Source organism: Leopardus geoffroyi, chromosome A1, assembly GCF_018350155.1.
Source record: "Leopardus geoffroyi isolate Oge1 chromosome A1, O.geoffroyi_Oge1_pat1.0, whole genome shotgun sequence".
Taxonomy (NCBI): domain Eukaryota; kingdom Metazoa; phylum Chordata; class Mammalia; order Carnivora; family Felidae; genus Leopardus; species Leopardus geoffroyi.
Window position 1 is genome coordinate 82,614,755 of NC_059326.1, and position 26,514 is coordinate 82,641,268.

Consider the following 26,514-nt stretch of genomic DNA (forward strand, 5'->3'; position numbering starts at 1 on the left):
CAGTCTCAAAAAGCAAAGTTTCATAGCTCAGCAGGGCAGAGAAGCACTTGCAAGCTGCTGGAATGTTCTATGAGCATGCCGGGTGGGCATTTGGGTGGGCTTTATTATTCCTTCTCTTATAATTGTGTTGAACACACTCTCTTTTGTGTTAAAAAGAGGAGATGGTTAAAATAAATGACTTACAGATTTTGATTTGGACAAGCTGCCAAGCGTTTGAATGGTCTTCGAGATAAGTGTCAGCGTTCTCGATGTTTGCGGGTCCTGCCAGGCGGGAAGGGGCAATGTGAGTTTCATTTGTTTTACAGAAATGCTTGACTGAACCCAGAATCACACAGCCACAAATGGATGACGTCACCTAAAAGCTCCCCAGCACCTGCGTGCTGCCAGGAAGTAACAGGAAGCAAACACTGGATTTGGGAAAAGTCCCCCTAGGTTCCTCGTCAGCGTGTGTTGGACCTGCTCCTGATGCAGGCTCCCAGGCCACCGTGGACTGGACCTCAGCACGTCCACGTGGCACCAGCCGGGGGTCCCCGCAGTGCAGGGTGAGGACAGTGGCTGCGAACAAGCACCCAGCCCAATATGCACGAGGGGATCTCCCTGTGCGGTTCTGAAGTCCCTCAGGTGGCCTCACCCAGGGTGTCCCCTCAGGGTCTGGAGGTTTAATCTAAAACCAATAGATGGAAAGGGCCGCTTGAATCCCCGCTGCCCTGCACTTCCCGCCAGGCGCAGTCACCACTGGGCGCTCTCCGCTGGCGCATCGCTAGTGTGAGCGCTCAGAGCCTGTGGCCCTGAGGAGCTCAATGTTTGCTGATTGAGTGAATATGTGCCTGAATGTATCCAAGATCACAAATGCTCCATTTTTCTCAAGGTGGGAGTGAAATCCTGGTCACAGCATCCAGCTGTGTCTATAGGCACAGCTTAGAAAGGCCGCCAACCCTTCGTGTGCATAGAGGGGTTCAGGGCGTGTGGTTGTACAGTCCGCTGCCCCTTCCCTCTTCCTCAGAACACCTGCTGGCTCAGGAGGGCGGGTGTACTGGTTTACGGCGCTGGCGCTCACTTACCGTGTGGTGAGGCGTGAGCTGGAAGAGGTTGGGGGACAGGATAGCAGGAGCGAAAAACCTCAGGAAAATGAAGCTGCTCACAGCTGTGTACCGCACATCCAGGTCATCTGTGGCCAGGATACAGACAGCCAGCTCAACAAGCCTTCTGAGGGTGACAGCGGCGAGCCCAGGGGTCTGTCCAGCAACCCTGCCCCTCCTGAGGGTCTGTCCCTGCCCCATTGCTGCTCTCGCCTGACCATTACTAAAAGCTCGGGACCTTTTGGTGGCTGGGTTGTAACACACTGGAGCTGGTTCACCAGCTGGCCAAAGAGTGAGGCTTGGGTGCCTGGTACCCCCCTGCCAGGCAGAGTGAGGCCTGGGTGACCGGTAACCACCCCCCAGGTTAGAGTGAGGCTTGGGGGCCTGGTACCCCCCCACCCAGGGCAGAGTGAGGCTTGGGTGCCTGGTAACCTCCCCCACCTCCACCCCCGCCCAGGCAGAGTGAGGCTTGGGTGACCGGTAACCACCCCCCAGGGCAGAGTGAGGCTTGGGGGCCTGGTAACCCCCCACCCAGGGCAGAGTGAGGCTTGGGGGCCTGGTACCCACCCCTCCCCTCCCAGGCAGCAGTGCTCTGACATGTTCGCAAAGCAGGAGGTCCTGTCCACAGAGTGGGTGCGAGGCCCAGGCTCCAGTGCTGAAGAAGCTACCCCGGTGGGTAGGTGGGACAGGGTTTCTGTCAGGTCCATGGGGACTGCTCTGGGGGCTCTGGGGTCCCCTGAGGCAGCAGGATGCACCTGGGCAGACTCATGGGCTCCTTGGGGAAGGATGGCACAGAGCCATGGGCGGGGACAGGTCAGGGCGTCAGGCCCCACACTGCCCCCTCAGCCTTCCAAGCCCTGGCCTAAGCCTGCATCCTGATGCTGAGTTAGGGACCCGATGCTTCCCACCAGGGCAGGACACCGCTGTTTTGCCCATGGGCAGGTCTGCACAGGGTGGCTCCGGTGCCTCCCTGAGGAATCGGCAGAGTTTGAAAAGGGGATCAATCCCTGGGATCTGCCTTGCCCCAATTCCAGAAAGGGCTTCTCCGGTCTTTCTTGAAAATGCAGCAAACCTGACCTGCATGACACTGGGCACTGAGCAGGGCCTTGACTTGCCACAGTCAGAACTGCTGAGAGCCGGGAGAGTGGCTTCTCTGACCAGACAGGCCCAGACTCAGAGAAATTCATGCTCCATCCCAAATAAACCACTGGGACAAAACCTGGCCAGCTGCCCTTCCTCTCTGGGTTCGGGGCTCCCCGGGGGCAGCTACACTTGGGCTCCGGCGCTGACTCAGTGGCTACAGCTTACAACCACCTTTATGTGGACTCTGAACGTCACTTCTTGGCCTTGTGCCATCCAGGAGAGGTAAGAGGAGCCGCCCAGTGAGGGGCTGTGGGTATGCCCACACAGAGGACTCACCCTGGAAGCGCTTGGCAGCCGCCTCCCGAAGAGAGAAGAAAATGTCACACATGACGGTCGGGCAGCTCACTCCCGATTTGGTGATGATGTTGAAGATGCGGTCAACGTACTGCCGAAGATTCTCCTGCAAATAGGATGTGGGTGGGACACCCTGCCAGTGCCTGTGCAGGTCCCAGGCTGGCCACGAGGAGCACTGTGGCCACACCCGGGAGGGAGTCAGAGGCCGGGGACTGGCACAGAGCTTCCCACCGGCATTTGCAGAAGGGCCCCTCTGTGCAGCCACAGTAGCCCCGTGGGGAGATACTGGAGCTCTGGGGTGCGGGGCAAGCCCCACTGACCCCCTCCTCTGCGCCGACCTCATAACTGGGCGCAGAGATACAGTTCCCTGGAATGCACCTCCCTGATGGCAAAAAGTGTTTTCTGTGAAAGCATGAAAAAGACTTAGCATAACCTGCCAAATCAGGTTTTGGTTTTTGCTGTTTTAAAAAACAGGACACCACTCTGCAGGAACACAGGGGCAGGTGGCCCGGGTTTGGGACCCAGGTCTGTTGCAGCTGGAGGACAGACCAAGCCAAGAAGAGGCCAGGCCATGAGGCCAGCCTGGTAGGGAGGGTCCCGTGATCCCAGGAGAGGGGGAGGTGCAGGGGCCTAGTGCGCCAGGCCGGGAGTGCCACTAGCCAGCAGAAAGCGGCGGAGAGTGGCGGTGCACGGCAGCTGAGATGACCAGTTCCCCACCACAGGCTCTGGTGGCATCCTGCGGGGCACATCCCAGTGGGGCCCCCACCCCAAATCCTAGAGAGACGCAAAGCACCCCAGGTGGCCCCGGGCCCCCATCCTGCACATGGGTGACGGGCCCCGGAGGGTGCTGAACAAACCAGAAATCCTTACCATGTTGTTCTCAAGGTTTTCTCCGTCTTTCAGTTTCACAGGGTCAATTTCACAGGATTTGTGGCTCTGGCATATCTGGAAAGAGCGGTTAGGACAGGGAGTGAGGAACACAAAGTCCTGGGTCTCAGGCAGGTGCAGGTCAGGGGCATCAGCCTCAGGAAGGACACCAGGAGCCACAGCCAGCCCCCGAGACACAGGGTGGGAGGGGTGGCATTGAGAGCAGCCAGACACCGGCCTTGATCCGTGAGGACACAACTTCCTTGAAGACCCTTCTGAGTTAGCTCACGTGGCATCAAGCTTCATAAAGTTTAACAATGTGATTACTTCAGTGTGGCCAAGCTTGCACGTGGATCAAACTGTGTGATTTTAACGTGAGTTTAAGCTTCCTCACGTTGCAAACGGCCTGCATTTTATGAAGCTGTTCTGGGGAATGCTGCTGGGGATCCCGTCCGAGGTCAGGTGAGGAGCTCAGAGCCACGTGGGAAGGAAGTGTGTGGGGCCCCCGGCTGTGCTTGCCGACCAGTAAGAAATGACAGAAGAGCTGTCCACAGCCGTGAGGGGGCAAGACGTGACTGGCTCACAGATTTGGGGGACCCGTGCCTAAAGAAAGGGGTGCTCTCCAAAGAATCAGTTTTTCTCTTGTATGTCCCTTTGTCTTTATCAGAATGATAGATTTTCTGAAGTGAGCAATTTTTATTTTTTTAATGTTTATTCGTTTTTGAGAGAGAGAGACACAGACACAGAGAGACAGAGAGAGACACAGAGAGAGACAGAGACAGAAAGAGAGAGAGAGAGAGAGAGGGAGGGAGGGAGGGAGGGAGGGAGATAGTGCGAGTGGGCGAGGAGCAGAGAGAAGGAGACACAGAATCCGAAGCAGGCTCCAGGCTCCGAGCTGTCAGCACAGAGCCTGACATGGGGCTCGAACCCACGAACTGAGAGATCATGACCTGAGCTGACGTTGGGCACTCAACCAACTGAGCCCCCCAGGTGCCCCAGCCCTCCGTGCATTCTAGAGTGAGCATGGCATTTACCCTCAAGTAAGCATTTTCTTAATTTGAGGAAATGAAGGAGGTTCTGGAATACACACGGAAGGTCCCTGTGGGGACGCTGGGAAGAGGATGACCTTAGTCTTCACGCAGGTGCCCCCCCCCCCACCCCCGGGTGCTGCCTTCTCTGCATCCGCCTGTGGTCCACAGGGAAGCGCCAGTGTGGTGGAGAGGGGTCTGTCACCCCCTGACTCACTTCCTCTATGGTGGGGAGGGGTCCGTCACCCCCGTGCCTGTGGGCCCTGACTCACCTCCTCCATGGCGGGGAGGGGTCCGTCCCCCCATGCTCACCTCCTCTATGGTGGGCTTCAGGGTCACATGCAGGTAATGCATCCCTGCCAGTTTCATTGTCTCATCGATACACTTGGAGGTCAAGGAGTTTCCTCGGAAAATGGTGTTGGGGTCCCTGTAAAACAGTGGTGGAGACAACTGTCTTTCAGGTAACAGGTGTCAACAGAAGCAGAGCCTGTGAGCACCGTCCAAGGAGGAAGAGACCAGCTCACCCTGTTGAGTCTGCTTCCAGATGCCCTGGAGGGAAACAGACCCGCCCTGATGTCCCACAGCTGGGAATCCTGAGCCCGGGCCCTACCTGTGTAACAAACCCCTGTGCAGAGTCCTGCCCCACCATTCTACAGAACATCCACCCACCCACTGCCTCACCCGCGTGAGGCTCAGTTCTGCATAAGTTCAGGCTTCTAAGGACCAAGCTGGGGTCACACAGAAATGCAGCAGGACAGTAACCCTAACAGGCTGTGCTCCACACCTTCTTGCAACTAGGGTGCATTCTAGATCTTTCTAAACCAGGGGCTCCAGGGAGACATTCTTCTTGGCAGAACCCACCCCCACAGAGTGGGCGCAGGTCCTGGGGCAGCAGCGACCTGGCCTTCTGCTGCGGGCCTAATGTGAGCCGACAGGAGCTGAACCCACCCCCAAGGCAACTATAACTGGTGCCCTGTTCACCCCCTTCTCGCTCACATACCTCGGGATTTCCAAGAGAAAAGGTGTGTTTTTGAGGAACAGTGAGGGTGTCTCTGGAAGAAAACCTATAACGGTCACTTTAGCTGGCCCAGACCTGCGCTGACCAGCGTTGAGGGAGACTGCTGCTGCCCAGGTCACCCAGACTGCCCCCGCGCAGCCCCTCACTCACTGGGTCCTCCGGACCTCGGCGTTGGCGATGGCGCTGATGAAGGGCACGACCCGGCCATAGTGTAGGAAGAGCCTCACCAGCGGGATGGCGGCCTCCTGCTTTTCCTTGCACACCTCGCCCAGGATGTGAGCTGCGGATGCGGACACCGGCTGTGGGAAGGAAAGACACCATGGGACCCCAGTTGGAGCCCCCCAGCCGTGGGGGTTGGTCAGTGGGCTGGGATCCCGACGAGGCTGAGGGGTGGAGTCCGGCTGGGAGCGGGGTCTAGGGGTGGAGCTGGGGTGGAGGCAGGGGGTGGAGCCGGGGTCCGGGTCCGGGTGTAGAGCCCGGGCGGGACTGGGGGCGGAGCCAGGGGCGGAGCGAGGGGGGCTGGGGGGCGGGGTCCGGGGGTGGAGTCGGGCCAGTGGCGGGGCCCGCAGGAGAAACTGGGGTCAGGGCTGGGGGCGGAGCCGGGCTGGGGGAGGGGTCCGGGGGCAGAGCCAGGGTTGGGGGGCAGGGAGGCAGGGGGTGGAGCCAGGGGCGGGAGCTGGGAGCTGGAGGTGGAGGGCCAGAGGCTGGGGTGGAGCCAGTGTTGGGAGGGAGGGTGTGGGGGGACAGGGGGCTGGGGGTGGAGGCGGGGTGGGGTGGAGAGGCAGGGGCTGGGGGTGGAGCCGGGGTGGGGAGGAGGGGCAGGGGCTGGGGGTGGAGCTAGGGTCGGGGTGGGAGGGGCAGGACGCTGGGGGTGGAGCGGGGGGGGGGCACAGGGGGCTGGGGGTGGAGCCGGGGTTGGGATGGGGGCTGGGCGCTGAGCCGGGGTCCAGGGTGGGTAGGCAGGGGGCTGGTGGCTGAGCCGGGGTCCAGGGTGGGTGGGCACGGGGCTGGGGGTGGAGCCGGGGTGGGGGGGGCAGGGGGCTGGGGGTGGAGCTGGGGTGGGGGGCAGGGCAGGGCGGTCCGCTGGCGTGCAGATGGTAGCAGGTGGCCCAGGGCGCGGCGCGCACAAGTACCTCCACATCCGCAGACTTCAACAGCAGGTCCCGCAGCGGGCCGTAGTAGTCGGAGGAGAAGACGTGGTCTTCAGTGTAGACCACGTTCAGCCGCAGAGATCCCAAGTCCCCCGGCTTCAGGCTCTTGCTGCCGTTGTCTCGGGGCTGAAGGAAGTACCTGGGAGCAGAGCACAGGGAAAGGGCTGCGTGAGGCGGCAGCACCAAGGGGCTGGTTCCCTCCAGGCCGCGCCCAGGGCTCTGCTCTGGCTGGTGGCCCATCTTGCGCTGTGCCGGGGTCTGAAGTAGGAGGGGGCTCCAGGTCGATTCTGTAGGACACCTCTCTGCTCCCTGTGCCAGGGGTGTGTGGATCGGGCATGTTTGTCATGGGAGGGCATGTTTGTCATGGGAGCCCCCCCCCCCCCCCCCCGCTGCAGGGTCCGTGTGTCGGGGGGGGGGTGGTCAGTCATTCCCCACGCCCCCCCACTCCCGCCAGAGGGCTTTCCAATGGAGACCTGCAGGGTCTGTGCCCCGGGGCACCCCCCACAACACGTTGACTACGGGGGAAGAGTCTGCAGAGCCACAGACCTAGAAGTTAAGGTGGGAAAGTAGGGAAGGGTGGAGGGAACTGAGATGAGCAGGGGGAAGTAGGTGTGTAAGTAGTCAGGGGAGACTCTGCAGTACCAGAACTGTCCTGTGATGAATGCTCCCCCGCTAGCAATCCGCGGAGCAAAGCTGCGACCCTTGTATGGAATGTGTGGGGCACTGAGCACCCGAGGGGCCTGACCCGGTGGGTAGTCAGGCCAAGCACCAGAGTACATGGGCACTTTCTCGCTGTGTTCTGACCGGACACTCTTCCCTTAGGTCTTCCGCAGTGTGGCCATGAGGGAACACTGCTAAGGGCCAGGCAGACATGGGTGTTGGTAGCTTGTGTCTGGCCGAGGCACCTGGCTAGGGGTCCACTGGGGCTGTCATGCGAATGTCCCCTCCTGGTTATAGAACTAGGGACAGTTCAGCTCCTCAGTGCTCCTAGCAGGAACCAGAAGCCAGCTGAGGGCTGTGCTGGTGCTGTCCTCAGAATTAAAGACACAAATTCTAGTTTCCTGGTGACAGTAAGCCGCCATTAGGCAGAACACAAAAATCTACCCACACGGTGAGCTTGTAGATGTGCAGGGCTCTGGTATGTGGCATATGGCCTGTGACACCCCTTGTCCCCATCTTGTGTATCTGTTAAAGGAGAGTGTCTGTGGCTTCACAGTAATGACATTCACTGTGATATAAAGTGATTTATGAAATAATCATGAAATAAAACCAAGGCACATTCCTTATGCCAAATACAAAGTACCCAGAGAAAACAGGAGAGGAAGACAGAGAGTAGTGAGGCCTGCCTCCTGGGACACATGAGTGAGGCAGGAGGCCGAGCTGAGGGAGATCTGCCTCAAACAGCACCTTGTTCCCTTCCTCAGCAGGTGACACCTGTGACGACGGGCCATGGGGCAGCCTGGAGCAGCAGGGCTCTCCAGGACAAGGCCCTCAGCCACCACGGCACCTGTGTGCTACCTCTCACCTCACCAGAGCTAGCTGGGAGCACGTGCAAAACCGAGGAGATGGCTAGGAGGGGGCTGACCTGTGTCATCTCATTCTGGCTGTTCCACACTGCCTCAGCCACCCTGTCCCTCCACCTACCAGGAGGGTGTAGGGCCAGGCATGCAGCCACCTTACCAGGCTTCGTAAGAGCTGGACTGTCGCAGCACATTCAGCGGAACCCTTAGTTCTCCCAGAAACTCATCTCCAAATTTCAAGTTGCTGGCATTCCAGAGGTCAACTCTGAAAAACAGCCAACGGGGCACAGATCTCCATCAGGGATGGCCTAGGGAGGGCAGGCCGACTGCAGTGTTCCTCATCTTCCCCAGAAGGGTCTGGGACAGGATAGAGCCTTCAGCCCCACAGGCCAGCCTCCATGAAGAGCCACACTGACTGAGGACATTTGAGATGTGAGGTCAAAGCAGGATGTGACTTTGGAATGAAGACATGTGTTCCCTGGGCCTGGGGGGTAGGAAGAGGAGCTGAGGGCCTGGGGTTAGGGTAAGGGGCCTCCTGCCTTTTCAATAGGATGGGAAGACCATGCACTTGGGTGGAATTCTCACTGTTCCCTCCGATTTGGGGCCATGGTGACTGTACATGTGGGATGGAAGGATGGGATGGACGGACGGTGTTTCCGGGTGCTGACAAGCAAACATCGTGTGTCCCCCACAGTAACCAGGGATTACTCCATGAGCTGAAAGTTCTCACCACACTTGGTGGTCACAGGGAAAATTTTGGAAGACCACACCAGCCCTCTGTTGCCCCTGAGGTCTGAGCAGGAGCCGCAGGCATCGTTGGGGGGGTATAGGGTGTGCCACAGGAATCCAGATGCGTCAGGGACATGGAGAGGAACAATGTCCCATGGCATTTTTAGCATAAACAAAGAGCCTTTAATCTGCCAAGCGACACCTTAGCAATGGGCCAAAAAGTTTCCAGCCAGTCTTTTCTTCTTTTTAATAAGAGAAGCATTTAAAAATATTTTGGGTTGGGGCGCCTGGGTGGCGCAGTAGGTTAAGCGTCCGACTTCAGCCAGGTCACGATCTCGCAGTCCGTGAGTTCGAGCCCCGCGTCGGGCTCTGGGCTGATGGCTCGGAGCCTGGAGCCTGTTTCCGATTCTGTGTCTCCCTCTCTCTCTGCACCTCCCCCGTTCATGCTCTGTCTCTCTCTGTCCCAAAAATAAATAAACGTTGAAAAAAAAAATATTTTGGGTTTGTCTGTTTACAATACAACAGCTAGAGGGGCGCCTGGGTGGCTCAGTCGGTTAAGCGTCCGACTTCAGCTCAGGTCATGATCTCACGGTTCGTGAGTTCCGGCCCCACGTCGGGCTTTATGCTGACAGCTCAGAGCCCGGAGCCTGCTTCAGATTCTGTGTCTCCCTCTCTCTCTGTCCCTACCCCACTCACATTCTCTCTCTCTCTCAAAAATAAATAAACATTAAAAAAAAAATTTAATTTAAAAACAAACAAACAACAGCTAGGGAGGGCTTCACTCTTGAATTTAAAGCCAAGTCTTGTATAAACACTTCTTTCTCTGAACAAGAAGGGGGACCCATGTCTGAGGGAGTTGGGGCACTGCCTCTGACCCCCAATGGGACTTGCAGACGTGTTTGGAAATGGAACACTTAACCTAAGTCTGTGCTCAAGCCAAGACCTGTGTGTGGAGGCTGGCTTCCCTCAGGACTCGAAGCCACAAGAGGAATGGAGAAAGAGGCCAGGGGTCCCACATGTGGGGAAGGGAGGGGTCTCAGTCTACGCCCCACACCTGACAGCTCCCACCGGCCCAATCCCCACCCTCTGCCCCCATGGCCTGGTTATTGTTCAGAGGCCTGAATTGTCACTGCAGGCTCAGGGGACACCAGGGTGCTCCCCAGTTGAACGTCTGTGGTATGTCCAGTCACGTCTCATGCCCCTCAGGAAGCCCTGACCCTACAGGAAGGCAGATTGCAAACCATGTCAGATCTGAAGAATTCCTCAGGTTCTGGTGAGCAGGTCAGACCTAAAACGTGGATGATGGGAAAGGACGCCAGGTGATGGTCTCACAAGGCGCTGGGAGAGAGGCCGTAGAGAGGCTGGGCTCCCAGGGGCTGCAGCCAGTGGGCATGAAGCCTCGGAGTAGCCCCTCGAATGGATGCCGGGGGACCTCTCGTGCAGCCTGTGCACACCATGGCCTTGACCGTGAGCACCCCGAAAGCAACAGGACCTCGTGCTAGGCTGGGTGAGGCCACCGGGTGGACGGAGCCTCACACACACTAAGCAGCTTGACCTCGCCTCTGAAAAAATACTGCAGCGTGAACTCCAAGACCACATTTGTCCCTTGGGTTAAGTAAATGTCCTCTCAGGCACCACCCAACAGCTGGGAAGTTTACAGCTCTTACTTCAAGCAACTCCCAATGTCCTACTATTAAAATTAGCAGAAAATTGAAAATTCCTCTCTCTCCTTTCCCTTATTTGTAGAAACAAAACGAAAACCAAACAGAAGAGGTGAGTTCAGACTGCAACCCCCAAGCAGGAGCCTCAAAACCCCAATTCTCGCTCACCGGATTTCAAGTTTGTCTACGTCTTCCTCCTCAAAGTCAAAGTGGGATTTCCGGCTGTAGCTGCAGGGTCTGGTCACCTGGAGGGACAGATGGGCGGAAGCCTGTGTGTGCCACATCACTGCCCACTGAGCACCCCCATGGGCTGGCCACCCCAGGCCCAGGGGAAGAGGACAGGGGCCCCCCACCCAGAGCTGAGGTGGGATCCCAGCCTGCAGGCACACCCTGAGCCCCATCTCCAGGTGGCTGGGGCGCAGCAGGCAGGGCTGTGCCAGCACTCCACACGCTCCGCCTGGCTATCCTCCCAACACCCCCTAAGCACCTGGGCCGGGCCCCTCCCTCCTCAGCCCCAAAGCTCCACACACCTCCCCTCTCCCTCTCCCTCCTGATCTCACCCCTCCCCAACCTCCCATGTCAGCACCTCCACCCTTATGGCATGTTGGCAGTCCATGCCTCTGCCTCCTGAGCAGGGCTCCTGTCCATCCACGGCCTAGCCTGGCCTCAGCCACATCCACCTTCAGCCGAGCCTTCTGAAGGCCCCCTGGAGCCCCAACTAGTTCCCCTCACCCAGCACACAGGGAGTCTTTCTAAACCTGCACCCTCTGCCTGGCTCATCGTTGGACCTCTTGCTCACTGGGAAGCCTGAAGGTGACTGTGAAATGCCCCCTCTTCCAGGAAGCCCCTCAGAGTCTCAACTGCCTGATATGGTTCACAGTGCTAATAAGGTCTATCATTTGCTGTCTGGCTTCCAGTATGGTGGCCATGAGGTTCCTGCGTGGCACCTAATGTATCCACTGAGTGAATGAATGTGGCTTTGATAGAATTTTAAATAATTTCAATAAAACATTTAAGGGTTTTTATATAAGTCTAGCCATTATCCTGGGACAAACTGGTCTGCGGCTACTTCCTGTTGAAACTCCTGTAGGAGGTTGTGTGCCAGCCCAAAGCCCACCACTGCGACCCCCTGCTCCTTCTGCCAGGGGCTCAGCCTCAGGGTGAGTCAGAACTGTGGGGCTGTTTGCAAGCTGAAGCAGAAGGCATTCACAGAGAACCAGCCACGGGGTGTACTTGTCGAGCAGGGCTTGGCCCTTTGAGTCTAAGACCATAAAGTCCAGCCAGAAGCATGCTCCAAGGTCCTGTGGTCTGAGGCCATGGGAGAGGCAGGTGCAGCCTGAGAGCCTACATCTAGGCCTGCCCTGGGATCCTGTAGGATGTAGGCCTACCCCTGTGCTCACCTGTACTTGGGGCTTACTGAATTACTCTAGGGAAATGAGGCCCACATTAATGAGTGAAATATGGGTATATGAAATAGAAAACAAGCCCACAGAAGTGGATGTAACTCTCTGGGTGATGCAGGCTGCAGCAAAAGCCTATGGCTTTACCGTGTGTTATATTAAAACAAGTTTGGAAAGTGCTGATCTAACTATTCTAGGCAGCCTAGATATCGAAGGCTCTGGCTGCTTTTAATGCTTTCATATTAAAAACTGTTCCTTATTCTCTGTTCCAGATCCCTCCCTGTCTCTGGAGCCCTGGCATGGATCCCCCTTGAAATCAGGTTGACAACATCAGCTTCCTGCCTGATCTTGAGTCTCTTAAAAACCATTTTCTTCACGCGGCTGTGAAACAAGAATGTCCTTCTGGGACAGAAAATGGTGCTTTGCCTTCAGCACTCTGACCCCCATACCCCTTCTTACAGCTGCCCCAAGAAGCCTGGCTCCTCCGTTTCAGAAACCCATGGGCTTTCTGGACACCGGTCAGAAAAGGTCCAGGTTCTCTGCCCGTGAGCTGCTTGGTTCTAACCCATCTGTCCAGCGTCGTTTACCAAACTCCCCCTTCTTGCACCAGCCCCACTCTACATCTCGATACACTCTTTCCTTCAGCCTCATGATGCACCTTCCAGACTCTACTCAAGGGTCCCTGCTCTGCGAAGACTTGCTCTATTTCACCAGTCGTTTGCTTCCTGGTCCCCGAAGCCACTGACTTAGCAGCACTGAGCAAGTGCAGGAACCCACTTGTGTGCTCTCTGCGTGGAAGCAAGCTCACGAAGACAGGAGTGGAGGCCTCCAGCCACCTTGGCCGCCCAGGACCTGGTGTGTAGGAAATGTGCAAGAGACCTTTGCAGATGGGAGCACATCAGCCTCAATGTATCTCCTACGGGTCACGTTTAAACTGAAGCATCTGCGTTTGCTCCCTGCTCTGTTCCCAGTCCTCAGCCCTCACGGCTTCCATCACACTAATTTCACTGGTTTACAGTTCTGAGGCAGCCAAGGGGTCTCTTTGTTCACATACGTTTCCTTGGGGCACCTGGGAGGCTCGGTCGGTTAAGCCTCGGACTTTGGCTCAGGTCACAATCTCACAGTCCATGAGTTTGAGTCCCACGCCGGGCTCTGTGACAACAGCTGGGAGCCTGGAGCTGCTTCGGATTCTGTGTCCCCTCTCTCTCTGCCCCTCCCCCACTCATGCTCTGTCTCTCTCTCTTTCTCAAAAATGAATAAACATTAAAAAAAAAGCAAATACATTTCCTCTTTTGCTTCAAACCCCCTCACTATTTCTGGTCAACAAGCATCCCTCCACAGCTCAGGAAAGACTAGTGAAGCAGGCAAAAAAAAAAAAACCAACCAAACAATAGAAAACCACCAAATCCTGATCACTTGGAAAGTATCAGTTTGTCAGCATTCAGATCAGAACTGGGGAGGGGAGGAAAGTTCCTCCGAACGCAGCACAGGAAGGAGGGAGGGGTCGTGTGCCGCGAGGTCGCTGCGGGACCTGTGGAAGGAAGGTGACCCTGCCTGAGGCCTGTCAGATCCACCTCCTCCCGCAGGGTCTCAGTGTGACGTCTGTGGCACTGAAACACCAACCTCAAAATAAAACACTTCATCAAACTGCGGGTTGTTGGTCTTCTTTTTCACCTTCGTCTTCTTTGCCTCTGATCTGAACCGGGGAGGAAGGGTGAAGGTTAAAACCGATGCTGCTGATGCCAAATCTCTCGCCCATAACTTACTGCCTCTCTTGTCTTGTAAATATTTCTGCCTGGTTACCCTCCCAACACCCCCTAAGCACCTAGGCCGGACCCCTCCCTCCTCAGTCCCAAAACTCCACACACCTCCCCTCTCCCTCTCCCTCCTGATCTCACCCCTCCCCAACCTTCCCATGTCAGCACCTCCACCCTTATGGCATGTTGGCAGCCCATGCCTCTGCCTCCCAAGCAGGACTCCCATCCAGCCACAGCCTGCAGACGAGGAACCCTTACTGAGCCAAGAACACCCAGTGTGAAGAAGCTAAGGGCTTTCTTCACAAAGCAGTTTTAGGGCAACAAAAGAAAGAAAAGTAAGCCAGAACAATATATTCCACCACAGGGCCCATCCTGCACTTCCCAAAACAAGGAGGCCTCAGCATCATCGCACTGGAGTACAGCTCGCCAGAGAGGCCTAGACACGGTACTTGCCTGCACGGTCCTGCCAGGGCCACGGTGGCGTAGGGGTCACACTGCCCGTTCACGATGGGAAGGCCTTGGCACTCGAGGATGCTGCGGAGAGAGTGGCAGTGTCAGGGGTGGGAGCCGGGGGCCTGCAGGCAGCTTCTCAGGGCTACCCTGAGGTCTGAGAGGACAGCAGCCTCAACAGCCCTGGGCCGAGCGTCCTGAGTTCTGGGTGGTGGTCCCGATGCCCGGAGCTCCCGTCCAGCGAAGAGTAGTGGGTGGTGGGTGCACCGATTATCAATCCAGAAACATATGGGGGCAGGGGACAGTGGTGCCGCATTCAGGACACCCTCCTGGTGACTCCCATGAGTGACACCTTCCAGAGCTTTCCGCGACTCATGAGCTTGCCTTCCCAGCAACCCGACACAGTAGACACTACTGTGTGTCCACGTTGTAGGTGGGGGACCTCCGTGCCACATGCGCTTCTCGGCAGCAGAAGCTGCCACGGTGTCAGGGTCTCCTCACGCCTGATCCCACCTGCAGGCCCTGGTTCCTGGTTCTCTTTGCATTCTGGAACACGGCCAGCCACACAAGTTCTGAGCACCTTTTCCACGAATTCTGTCGTCTCTGTCACCCTGGGTGTGCTTCCCTGGACTGTCCCTTCTCCGGGCTGTGGGGCATGCCGTCCTGCTCCTGGCATGCAGGCTGGAGCACGTGCTGGATGTTAGGCTCTCAGGCTGCTGGAGTCCAGATGCGCCGTGTCCTGGAGAACAAGGCTGCTGGGCCTCCTGCTGCTTGGCAGTTAGCGATCTCCTGCTGCACACTGATTATGGCCATTCTTGTTTGAGGCTTTGTCGGGAGAGGCACCAGGACAGGCTGGCCCCACCAGCAGGCTCTGTGCGGAGTGCCGAGTGGGAACAAGGATCTCCACTGGCGGAGAATCAGTGCTTCCCAGGGCCGCAAGAGCCCCTTGGATCCACAGCCCCACGCTCTGCCCGACCCTGTGGCACTCGCCCTATGGGTTCACACAGGACTGTGGAGCGCCGTGGGGCCCCTCCTCTCCAGAAACACCCATAGCGGCTCAGACCCCCAACTGCAGTCTGTCTCCCCACCTGCCTCCAGGCTCCACTTGGGACTCCCCCTGCCCCTCGCCACCCACACGGCTCCAGGACAAAATGAGGACCACTGTGGCCTCCCTGTCTGCTTCCCTTACTTGGGGTCAGAGAGCTGAACTGCCAACTGCCCGCCATCCAGAATGTTCCACCCGTACAGCATCCGGCTCTTTAGTTGACTGTGGTGGGGGAGGGTCCAGTTCGCAGCAGGAGTCTTGCTCCCACGGAGGGGCATGACTTTCCCCGTCTCCCCTGCGACATCTCAGGGCTCGTTTCTCTTTGGTGCTGGGAAGCCAGAAACCAACCTGCTTCTCATTCCTTCCTATGTTGAGCGATCTGAGCTGCTCCTCTCAGGAATGCTTTAGCCTCTAACACTTAATAGAGTATTTCTTTCTGGGTGAGAAGTTTCATTTCCTTCGTTTCTCCTTCATAGTGCTTGTGCGCCCGGAGCGTGTGCCACACCTGTCCTGGCCAGGGCACTTTTGTACACAGTTCTTCTTTCTTCCCACCGCGTTTCTCGTGGAGCCTGTTGGGTGGGCTGAGCCTCACAGACTGCCCTGTTACTCCGATCAGCTGTACCTGGTCTTTCAGCTCTCTCTTTTACCTGCTTTATGGACCATTCCAGGGTTCTCTCTCAGATTACTGACTTGGTCTCTGGTTTCCCTCCTCCCTTCACTGACTGATCATTCCAGAAACATTTATTCGCCCATCGAGTCATCAGACATCAAATATTTGCTGAGCTCTTCTCCACTCAGGACCATCTCCCCAAATGGGCGAGCAGCTGTGAGGAAGTCAGAGGTTCACATCTGAAGCTTGGGTATGCTCAGCCAGCTCGGCAGCAAATACAAGACGATAAACACGTGACATGCAACTGTCACGTGTGGTCATGCAAGGGAAGAAATAAACTGGAGACAAGGGCAGAGAAGTACAAGTCGGGGTCAACCTTTCACGTGGTTGGAGGTCTTGGAGAGCAGGTGGCCTTGGGTCGCGTTAAGAAGGACCAGGATCACCTGTCAGAAGCCGGGAGGCCCCCAGGGAGCAGCACTGTGAGATGCTGGGGAGGCAGCTTGCTCAGGATGTGTGCGGGGAGACCCGAGCTCTCTCCCCGAGCAAACGACTCATTTAATGCAAACACGTTTTTATTACGTTCACTTGTTATCAAGAAGGTTTACATGGCAAGTATGCCTGAGTTTGCAGCCTCAGAGATAATGGGTTTTCACGGCCATGGACTAGACGACATCGCTAAGCATCACACTGAAAGCAAGTTTTCTCACATCTACATCCTAGGGAAGTGCCACCAGATGTGGGCAGCGGCCACCCTAGGGCAGTGAACGTTGCTGTCTTTCCTTCTCCAAGAGACCAGTCTGAGAAACACTCTATTCTCTAACTCAAAACGAGGGTTGGATGCTGACTGCAGTCACACAAAGACACCTCGGAGGAAAGAATCAACACCCTCCCATCCCGCATGCCGCAAGTGGGAACCACAATAAGGACGCCAGCCTCCCTGTGCTCGCCTGCAGACAGCTTCCTGCGGCTACAGCCCTGCACACAAGCTGGCAGGGGGCTCTCGCAGACCACCCGAGGCACACGAAGCTGAGGTTCATTTTACTTCACACACAGTGTGTGTCTCCAGGCCCACTCTCTTTGAAACAACTTCAACAAATGCTTTGGAAAGTTCTAGATAAATAACGGAAAGGGGTGAAATATTTACTACCTTGGGTATTCCCAGGTCCTGGAAAAGACACTGTGAAACATACAGTGACCCAAACAGTCAACTGAGCCGGAATCTAACACACCCCAAGTACAATATTTTGTGTGTATTTTAACATTTATAGGATTTTATCTTCAAACTGACCATTAACGCATGGTTATGCCTCTTAGCTGGAGTGACAGCCTGCAGCTTCAAACTCATTTCAATTTCTCCCTTCTCTCCATGTGGACACATGCTGGGGCCTCCGCTGCCCGCCCACAAGGAGGAAATGCTGAACTGGGCAGTGTGCAGGCACGAGAGAGCTGGAGACACACTGGCCGTGCAGTGACAAGGTGTCACCGGGCCACCAGCCTGCCACCTGCTCAGCCTTCTGCCCTCACACTTCAGCTTGAAAGGCTTCCTGCCTCCAGAAAGAGCCACATATCAATAGCCTGTTGGCTACTTTTTTCTTTTTGTAATTTCCTAATAACAGAAAGCAAGATCTCTGCTAGATTTGAGGTGCTGTTGCAATTCCCCACCGGGGCGCACCTCGGGGTGGGACTGCCTGCGGCCTGTGCCCGCTCCCCTGGCCATCAGCCCTGCAGTCTGGCCACATGAGCAGGGCCCTGGCCAGTCAGCACGCGCTGCTGCCAGCAGGACTCTCGTCAGCTTGGGAGGCGCTGGAGCGTGAAGGCGGGAAAGTGTGGAACCCTTGCTTTCAGACAAAGCAGGTGACCACGGGACAGCAAGAGAAAGAATGGTCTGCAGGGACAAGAGAGGGAGGGCTGTGGAGAGGGGCGAGCAGAGGTCTCGTGCAGCGCCAGCAGAGCCGAGTGCTAGTGCACACGTGTCTTCTCTCCCGCTCATCTTCTGGCACACACGGCCACTGCACATTGCCCACACGCACCCCTGTTCTAAAGGAAGTGGTGCATTGTCCACAGAAATGTCCACGAGCAATCGCCCCCAATGCACAATATCATGTCCACTGGCCCTGGCGTAGACCTCAGCGGTCTCACGGATACTTGTAGATCACACACATCGACTACTTAATTCACTGCACAAATGGCTTCAGAACCCTGCCTCCGTGCTCAACAGGCCGGCTCACACCTGCCAGCTTTTCCAACACTTGTCTCCAGTGCAGTGACATGCCAATGCCCTCACATGTTGACATGCAGCCAGAACGCAGACCCGGGAGGCCGGGAACAGCCCTCAGCCTGCAGCAGGGATTCATGAAATATTTTTGAGTGAGTGATAAAAAGGTACATTAATCTTTGTTGGGGATGAAAATAAAGCATGAGATGAGGCCCTAGAGTCCAAGCGTGAGATCATGCACAGGCATCTGTGTGACATGGGGATTGGCAGATGCCGCATCCACATACAGACGAGAACGTGAAGGTGGTGGCTCACCAAACCACGTGGGCCTCGTCAGGCGTCCAGGCCAGCAGACTTGGACATACAAGTGAACAGGACAAAAAAGAGGAGTTACAATCAGGAAAAGCCACGTGTGGAAGGAACAGGGAGGTTTCCGTGAGCAAGTCCAGCAGGTGATCCGTCCACACAACCACACGAAGCCTGAGTACTGACGGCACCACCCAGGCAGGTCAGGGAGAGGCGATGGGAAAGCCCACAGATAACACCCACTACCAGCAGGACGCAGGACAGGTGAGGACCATGAGCCTCCAGCCTCCCGAAGCCTCCAGGGTGTACACGGGTAATGGACACCCTCAGGAAAGCACTGCAAGCACTCACGGGACAACCTGTGATTTTGGAGGGAAGACAGCCTCACCTTGCTCTTCAGCCTGGCAGGGAGGGTGCTCCCAGCAGAGAAGGGTACTCCCGGCTGGCAGGGAAGGGTGCTCCCAGTGGGGAGGGGTGCTCCCAGCTCGTGGGAAGGGTGCTCTTGGCTGGCGGGGAAGGGTTCTCCCAGTGGGGAAGGGTGCTCCCAGCTGGTGGGGAAGGGTGCTCCCGGATTGCAGGGAAGGGTTCTCCCAGTGGGGAAGGGTGCTCCCAGCTGGTGGGGAAGGGTGCTCCCAGTGGGGAGGGGTGCTCTCGGCTGGAGGGGAAGGATGCTCCCAGCTGGCAGGGAAGGGTGCTCCCGGCTCGCGGGGAAGGTTCTTCCAGTGGAGAACGATGCTCCCGGCTGGTGGGGAGGGGTGCTCCCGACGGGGAAGGGTGTGCCCAGCAGCAAAGAGGGATACACTGGAAGCAGGGAGAGGGAAGGCCTGGAGAGAGAACTCAACCTGGCCAGAACACCCCCAGGCACCCCATGAAAGACCACCTAGGCCAGGTGAGAGGTGACGGGAGTGGGGACTGACCTCACAGTGCAGGTCCTGCAGCCTCTGGGTGGGTGGACTGCCGGCCCCAGTAGGAATTACTGGCTGTGGTGTGCTGGGTGGTGGCCCCCAAAGAGATGTGACCTTATTTGGAAAAAGGTCTTTGCAGATGTAATCCAGCTAAGGATCTTGAGATGATGAGATTATCCTGGGTTCAGGGTGGGCCCTAAACTGGATCACTAGTGTCCCTACAGGAGGGAAGCTTCACAGACACAGTGGAGAGGGTCACGTGAAGGGGGAGGAGAGAGGGAAGGGACTGCCTGCAGCCCGGGAAGCTGCGGAAGGGGTTGGGGGAAGGGACTGTCCCCTGGAGTGTCCAGATTGCAGATCTGGCTTCCAGAACTGGGATAGAATAAAGTTCTGTTGAGTTAAGCCACTTAAGATTGTGGTGTTTGGCCTCAGCAGCCCTAGGAAAGTAACACCCCTGCAGTAAGGGAATGACATGTGTCAGGAAGGCTGAGAACACATCCCCATCACGTTCTAGAGAGGAAAGTGGGGATAAGTCACGGTGATGGTGCTGCCAGGCAGGAGGGAGGGCCTGGGGTGATTCTCAGGCAAAGAGAGAAGCGTATTGGAATGAATCTGCTTCTGCCCAACTGACTTCAACGGCCCATCGGCCCAGCTCTTACCTTCTCCAGAGCCCAGAACACACTGTGAGGTTGGCCCAAGCCCTTGCTAACCTTTGAGATGCCAGGGCACAAGGGGAGAACGCACACAAATAACCACGTGTGCTCCTGCACAGATGCCGGCATAGATGCCATTATTCCAATCTTACACAGGAGGTGATAGCAGAGGAAGTCAGAGTTTGCAAGCTGTTACATGGCCAGGGGAGATTCTGCTGTCTTTGGACACCAGGATTTGGGGTCCTGAGGCTTTTATACTTGATAGAGTGTCCATTGTCTCCTGTTCCATCCCAAATCAGGGCTGTTTGTGGAAAGTCCCAGGAGCACAGAACACACTTAGCTCTAAGGGAGAAAGTGATAAAATACAAAATGGCTACAATGTCAGAGGAGACCTAGTGGCCATGATGCCCATGTTAAAAAAGAAAAAAGGATCACAAATCGATCATCCTAACGTCTACCCTAAGAAATAAGAAAAGCAAAAAACCCACAAAGGCAGAAAGAAGGAAATAGTAAAGACCATAGCAGAGATAATGAAGTAGAAAAATCAGTAAAACCAAAAGCGAGGCCTTTGTAAAGATCCACAAACTTGACAAATCTTTAGCTAGGCTGACTGAGAAAAAGAGAAGACTCATATTACTAAAATTATTAATGAAAGAGGGGACATTTCTAATGACCTTAGAGAAGCAAAACCATTTTTAAAAAACATTACAGAGGAGCTAACCAAATGGGAAGGCAGTGTTTCAGGGGTTGGAAGGTTTAGTATTGCTAATTCCCCAAACTGACAGATTCAATACAATCACGATCAAAATGTCAGCTGCTATTTTTGTGGAAATTAACATGGTGACCCTAAAAATCACATGGAAATGAAAAGAGCTCAGGATAGCAAGTCACCAAAAAAAAAAAAAAAAAAAAAAGGACCAAAATGGAGACTCACGCTTCTTGACTTCAAAATGTACCACAAATCGAAAGTTGCCAAGACTGGGTGGTACCAGCATAGGGACAGGCATGCAGGTCAACGGGATAGGTTCTGAACTATTCTATTGAACTAATATGTTCATCCATTCATAGCCCAGTGGTTTTCAACAAAAATGCCAAGATAATTCACATGGAAAGAATGATGCCAAGACAATTGGATATTCAAAAGCAAAGGAATCAATGCTGGCACCTTTCTAACACCACATACAACAATTACTTCCAAACGTGGTGAGGACCTGAAGCTGAGAGCCCAAACCGTACAAATGTTAGATTGGATTAGGAAATGATTTCTTAGATCTGGACCTAAAACACAGGAAACGACAGATAACTTAGAGTTCATTGAGATTTAAAAGTCTTGTATCACAAAGAACATTACCAAGAAAGTGAAGGCAGACAGCAGAATGACAAAAAATGTTTTCAAGTTATATATTTGACAAAAGCCTAGCATCCAGAATATACGAAAAAATCTTACATCTTAACAATAAAACACTAATAACCCAACGAAAAAATCAGCAAAGGACTTGCACAGACATTTCTTCAGAGAAGAAACAGAGCTGGCCAACAAGGACGAGAAAGGATGGTCAGTGTCATTTAGGGAAACGTAAGTCAACGCCGCTTCACACCCATCAGGAGCCTGCAAAAACAAACATGGAGAATCACGTGGGTTGGCAGGCATGCGGGGGGACCGGAGCAGTCGCACACAGCTGGCCGTGTAAATGCGGCGACCACTGTGACAAAACAGTCGGGCATTTCTTCAAAGAGTTAAGCAGAGTTAAGATATAATGCACTGATTCTACTCCTAGGTTACGTACCCAAGATAAATGAGAACAAGTCTGTACAAACGCTTATACAAGAATGTTCCCAGCAGTATTCACAATCGCCTCAAAGTGGGAACAACCCAAATGTCTACGAGTGGACGATGATAAGAAAATGCGGTGTACCCACACAGTGAACATTACTCAGCCCTAACATAATCGAAGCCCTGATGCCTGCTACTGCGTGAGTGAAACTTGCCGACATCATGCTCAGTGAGAGAAGACAGTCCCAGAGAACCACACGTTATGTGACTCCGTTTATGTGAGACATCCAGGATAAGCAAATCCATAGGCAGGAAGCAGGTCAGTGGTTGCCAAAGGCTGGAGAGTATGGGTTACAGCTGCCCCTGGGGACGGGATTTCTTTCTTGTGGTGATGAGATGTGCTGGAACTAGACAGTGGTTAGTGGTGACGGTTGCACAACCGAGTGTGCATTTTACAATGCCGAATTTTATGGTATGTAAAGGATATTTCTTAGTGAAAGAAAAATCTACAGTGCAAGGCAAAGTGAAGAAAGAAAAGTCACTGGTCCCTCAGACACCTCTGACTCATGTGATTGGAGGATATGTGCCCCTGTGGGACTCTGTGGCACCCCCAGCCTCTTTCTCCCTCATTGCACCCCTATGGGGGACCCTTGTGCCCTGGAACTCTGAACGAAGTGTACTAGCGTGTGGCAGTATGTGCCGATGGGTGTGCTACTTTGTACATATACGTATAGGGTGTATATGCGCCAGCATGTAGACGAGTGTGTGTGCTCATGTGTACTAGCAGGTGTACCAGTGTACGTGCTAGTGTGCACTAATGAGCATGCTAGCGTGCGCCAGTGTATCCTAACATGTGTACTAGTGTGTGTTCGTGTGTGCTAGCAATGGCAGCGTGTGCTAGCATGTGTGCCGGTGTGGAAAGTCGTATAGGCTGGCATGTACCAGCATGTGTAGTAGATGCGCTGCTGCGCTAGTATATGTAGAGTATACACTACTACATCTATCAGTGTGTACTCACGTGTGCTAGCGTGTATGCTAGTGTGCATACTAGTGTACGCTAGGCAGAAGCGGTAGGATCCCACCACAAAGATGCAGGAACCAGGCAAACCCCTGGTGCTCTAACCAAGGAGACTTCCAGAAAGCAGTGTCTGGGGAGCTCCCGTGGTTGGTTGGCAGGGACAACATGGATGGCAGGAACTCTGGGGGTGGGTGGGGACCGGTGGGGATGGCAGGGTGGGTAGTTGTGAAGTATCGCTCGGTCTCCTGCTCTGGGTACCACACCTGTCATCTGATCAGGCCCACTCCCCCCACCTCTCTCTGGACAGGACCACGGCTCTGCGCCCTCCCCAGAGAAACAGCTTACTTCCACCCTCCCTCACCTGGACATGAGGCTGGACGGGATGGCTGTCAGAACAGGAATCCTGGCCCATGTCTCCTATGTTCACCCTCCTGACTCAGTGCTCTGCCCAGCCTGGTCCATTCTGTCTCCCAACCTCTAAAGCGCACTTCTTATCCTACGTAAGGCTCTTTCTGAACAGCCTTAAGTTGTTTTGGAACAGGTGAGATAAGCCTACCAATAAACAAGGAAACAGGCAACTCTCTCCCTGCTACAGGGTCTGAGAGCACAGCAACTACTTCAAGAACAGGAGCACATAAGCAGCGAAGGACAAAGCTCACGGTGTCCTCCCCATGTCCCACACCAAGTCCTGTGCACGTCCTACACACATTCCCATGTGTGCCCCCTGCAGCCAGAAGTGACCAGATGACAGGTTCCAACGATGCTGTGGGAAGCAGGCCAGGGCCCCCCAGGGTGGCAGACCATGTGGGATCCTCCTCGAGCCCCCACCCCGGGCCCTATGCAGGGACACAGGGAGCACAATCCTAAAGTGGAACTCGCCCGATCTCACTAAAGCCCTTTTTGCCAGAGATGGTTAAGAGATGAATTCAGGAAACTGTCTTCTCCTAAGATGAAGCACGCGGGAACGTCTGGTCTCTCTCCTGGTTTCTGTGAACCTTCACTCTTCACTTCCTCTTCCGAGACTCCTTCCCCACCGCCCTTCACTCAGGACATACCCGAGGCTCCAAACATGCCAGCCACAGACAGATGGGCCAGATGGCACTCTGACGCCCTCCCACAGGACCCCCAACTACTGCAGGTGTCGTCGGTAAAAACAAATGTGGGGCCCATGGGGCAGGCAGTGAGAGAACATGGTCTTGGCCAGGGTGTGTGTGCCCCGAGGTCTCACTGGGGTAACAGGGCAAGGACCCTGCACACAATGCGAGCTTGTGCGTGTGTCCGGGCATCTCCCAAGAGTCCTCGGCCCCCTCCTCTATGGGATCCGTGACCCTAAATGTCAAGAGCCTCACCCGCTTAGACACGTGCACAGACATTCACACTCACCAAGCATTGCAGGGTAGATGGAGCCCTGGATTCGGAGTGCAAGGTCTGAGTTCAGGCCCTAGCTCTGCCCACAGGCCTCGGACACACCTCTGCACTGTTTCCTCATCTGTATCGCCCTGGGTGAGACAGCACCCTCTTTGCCTAAATGTCCCCCTGAGTAAGTATGGCTATTGACAAAAGCCAAATTCATTACCTCTAGCATTTGCTTTACTGAGGATTTTAAGAACAATGTGCCAGAACCTCTAAAAACACTGTCATTGTGGGGAATCACCGACTTTGGGATTTCTGACTCATTTGTTTGAAAAACAAGGACCCGTCCTGGGTCAGAGTTACTACTTCGCGAAGACCAGGTGTCCATGTCTTACCGCGTGGCCAGCTTGTGGCAGACGACGCCCGTGTCGGTGATGACCTCACTCAGCCTCAGCTCCAGGTGGACCTTGCCCTGAAAGGCATAAGGACAGAGGGTCACGAGGCGCTGGCCACGCGTAGGGGAGAGCTCCCCAGAGTCTCTGCTCATAAACGTGAAGCTATGTCTGACCACATGCAGCATCCACAGCGCTGCCCCCACCCCACTCAGATCCCAGGGCTCCAGATGAGGCACAGCTACCCCCGAGTTAAAGGGTCCAGCCCAACAGGCACATTGCACTCCCAGCTTTAAGGACAGCAGACCGCTGTTTCAGAAGAAAGAAGTCAAAAGGCACAAGGAACAGGTGCCAGAGAAAGCAGCCTCCCCAACATGTTTGCTTGCTTTTATCTGCGTCCCTTCATACAACAGGCGCCTGTGTCAGACACCTGCCCCGTCGCCTCAGTACATGTGTATGTGTGTCTGTGTGTGTGTGGCCTGGATACCAGGCCAGGGGATCTCAGTCCTGTGCCCCAGGCAGGAAGTTAATGCCCATGGATGCTTCTGAAGGACAGGGGAGCAGAGGTGGCTGGAATTTTGAGAGCAAGACCAGTGCTGTGTTTCTGCCTGCATCTACGTCTCTGCCAACGTCGGCCCAGCTGGAGGACCCAACCAGGTTACCATCAGGGGTCAGGGGTCAGGAGAGGGAAGAGGAGAGGGAACTGCGAAGAAAAGAGGAGGCTGTTCCTAAGAAACATGCAACAGTAGCAGGTGTGACACACTGACATATTTCTAGGAGTACACACACGTTAAAATTAACGCTCTTTTTAATTAGAAAAGGAGGCTGAGCTGGATAATCTCAAGGTCCCTTCTGACTGAAACTTCTAGACTCTGCAACTTGGGGAGGGCCCTCTGAAGGCTGCCTTGTGCTAGAAGAATCCAGGGCCCCAGACTGACAGAGGGATGGATGGATGGACTGGAGGAAAGCATGGGCAGGACTGCTCAGCAGCGCCCCCAGTGGCCTCCTGGGTTCTCCTGCAGCTGCGGAGACACCTGCACAGGGCCCTGCTTGCCCAGCGGCGTGGAGGCCAGCCTCCCGGGTCCTCTGGCTCACCCACGACACTGACACGGGAGACCTGACGTGCCCCTGATGTGCCCCAGGCGCTTCCCTTTCTGGCCCTTCCCTCACCTGCAGGACAAATGGTCTCAGGAGGGGGAAGTGATGGATGATGGGTCCAGAGCAGCATCACACCTGCGTGACCCTGGGCAACATCCGGTGTCCAGGTCACTGACCCCGTATCTGCAGAGGCGCTGACGGGCTCCGGCCACGCACATAACTCCAGGAATACCTCCTGAGCACCGCGCTTCCCAAGGGGTCAATGGGCCCTTCCCAAAGCCCTGGGAGCTTCTGGCCCAGAGCACCCCTCCCATGACAAGCGTGCACAGAGCAGCTCCAGGACGCACACCACCCCATCCACCCAGCCTGGGAGGGGTGGGCCTCGGTGCCGCCGGCTCTGCAGGTGCGGCAAACACACGCCCACGCTGCCAGGAGTGACCCTGGCGGGCCGCATCCTGCAGCTCCCTTGCGCGGAGCCGGGTCAGGCTCCGGGCTCCCCGCCGGCGCCCTGAGGCAGGCGCTGCCATCTGCCAAGGTGAGGGTGCGAGGCGCAGGCCGCCCACTCCCCCTCGTCGCCCACGCCCCTTCGTCGCGCATGTCCCCCTCCCCCGCACGCCACCCCTGATCCCCTCGTCGCGCACATCATCCACGCCCCCTCGCCCCGCACGCCGCCCACGCCCCCCTCGCCCCCACCCTCATCGCCCACGCCCCCCTCGCCACCCTTCAAACCCGACCACTCAGCAAATGCTCCACCTGAGCGAGCAGAGGAAGGACGTACCCCTAACAGGCTGCTCCCGGTTGACGCCCGCAACCCGCATTCCCAGCCGCAAAACCTTAAAAGTCGCCACGGCCGTTCGGGGATCACGTCACTACTTCTGAGAGGCTTCTGACAAGTGGGGACGTGTCCGGGCTGAGACAACCCCACCAACGACGACCCACAGCCCCATTTCCGGTTTGTCCCAGAAGAGGACCCGCACATCCACACGGCGGGCCCCGCTGCTCCGCTGCTGAGCTTCCTCTCCAGGGGGTGCACCTCCGCACCGAGGGG

At 55.8% G+C, this 26,514-nt stretch overlaps 1 protein-coding gene across 3 annotated transcripts in view; it reads right to left on the minus strand.

Annotated features, from left to right (window-relative positions):
- The window catches only part of RASA3 (RAS p21 protein activator 3), a 120,934-nt gene that overhangs the window by 19,506 nt on the left and 74,914 nt on the right, over positions 1–26,514 (minus strand). For 2 of the 3 annotated variants that reach the window (XM_045482772.1, XM_045482780.1), the window contains 12 exons: positions 24,372–24,448; positions 14,101–14,181; positions 13,514–13,586; positions 10,659–10,735; positions 8,261–8,365; positions 6,563–6,719; positions 5,580–5,728; positions 4,724–4,838; positions 3,387–3,461; positions 2,499–2,622; positions 1,062–1,168; positions 184–261 (listed from right to left, as the gene is read on the minus strand). In XM_045482772.1, coding sequence (XP_045338728.1) covers positions 184–261; positions 1,062–1,168; positions 2,499–2,622; positions 3,387–3,461; positions 4,724–4,838; positions 5,580–5,728; positions 6,563–6,719; positions 8,261–8,365; positions 10,659–10,735; positions 13,514–13,586; positions 14,101–14,181; positions 24,372–24,448 — 1,218 coding nt within the window. The remainder of the gene's footprint in view (positions 1–183; positions 262–1,061; positions 1,169–2,498; positions 2,623–3,386; positions 3,462–4,723; positions 4,839–5,579; positions 5,729–6,562; positions 6,720–8,260; positions 8,366–10,658; positions 10,736–13,513; positions 13,587–14,100; positions 14,182–24,371; positions 24,449–26,514) is intronic. The other variant, XM_045482790.1, reaches the window with a different exon arrangement.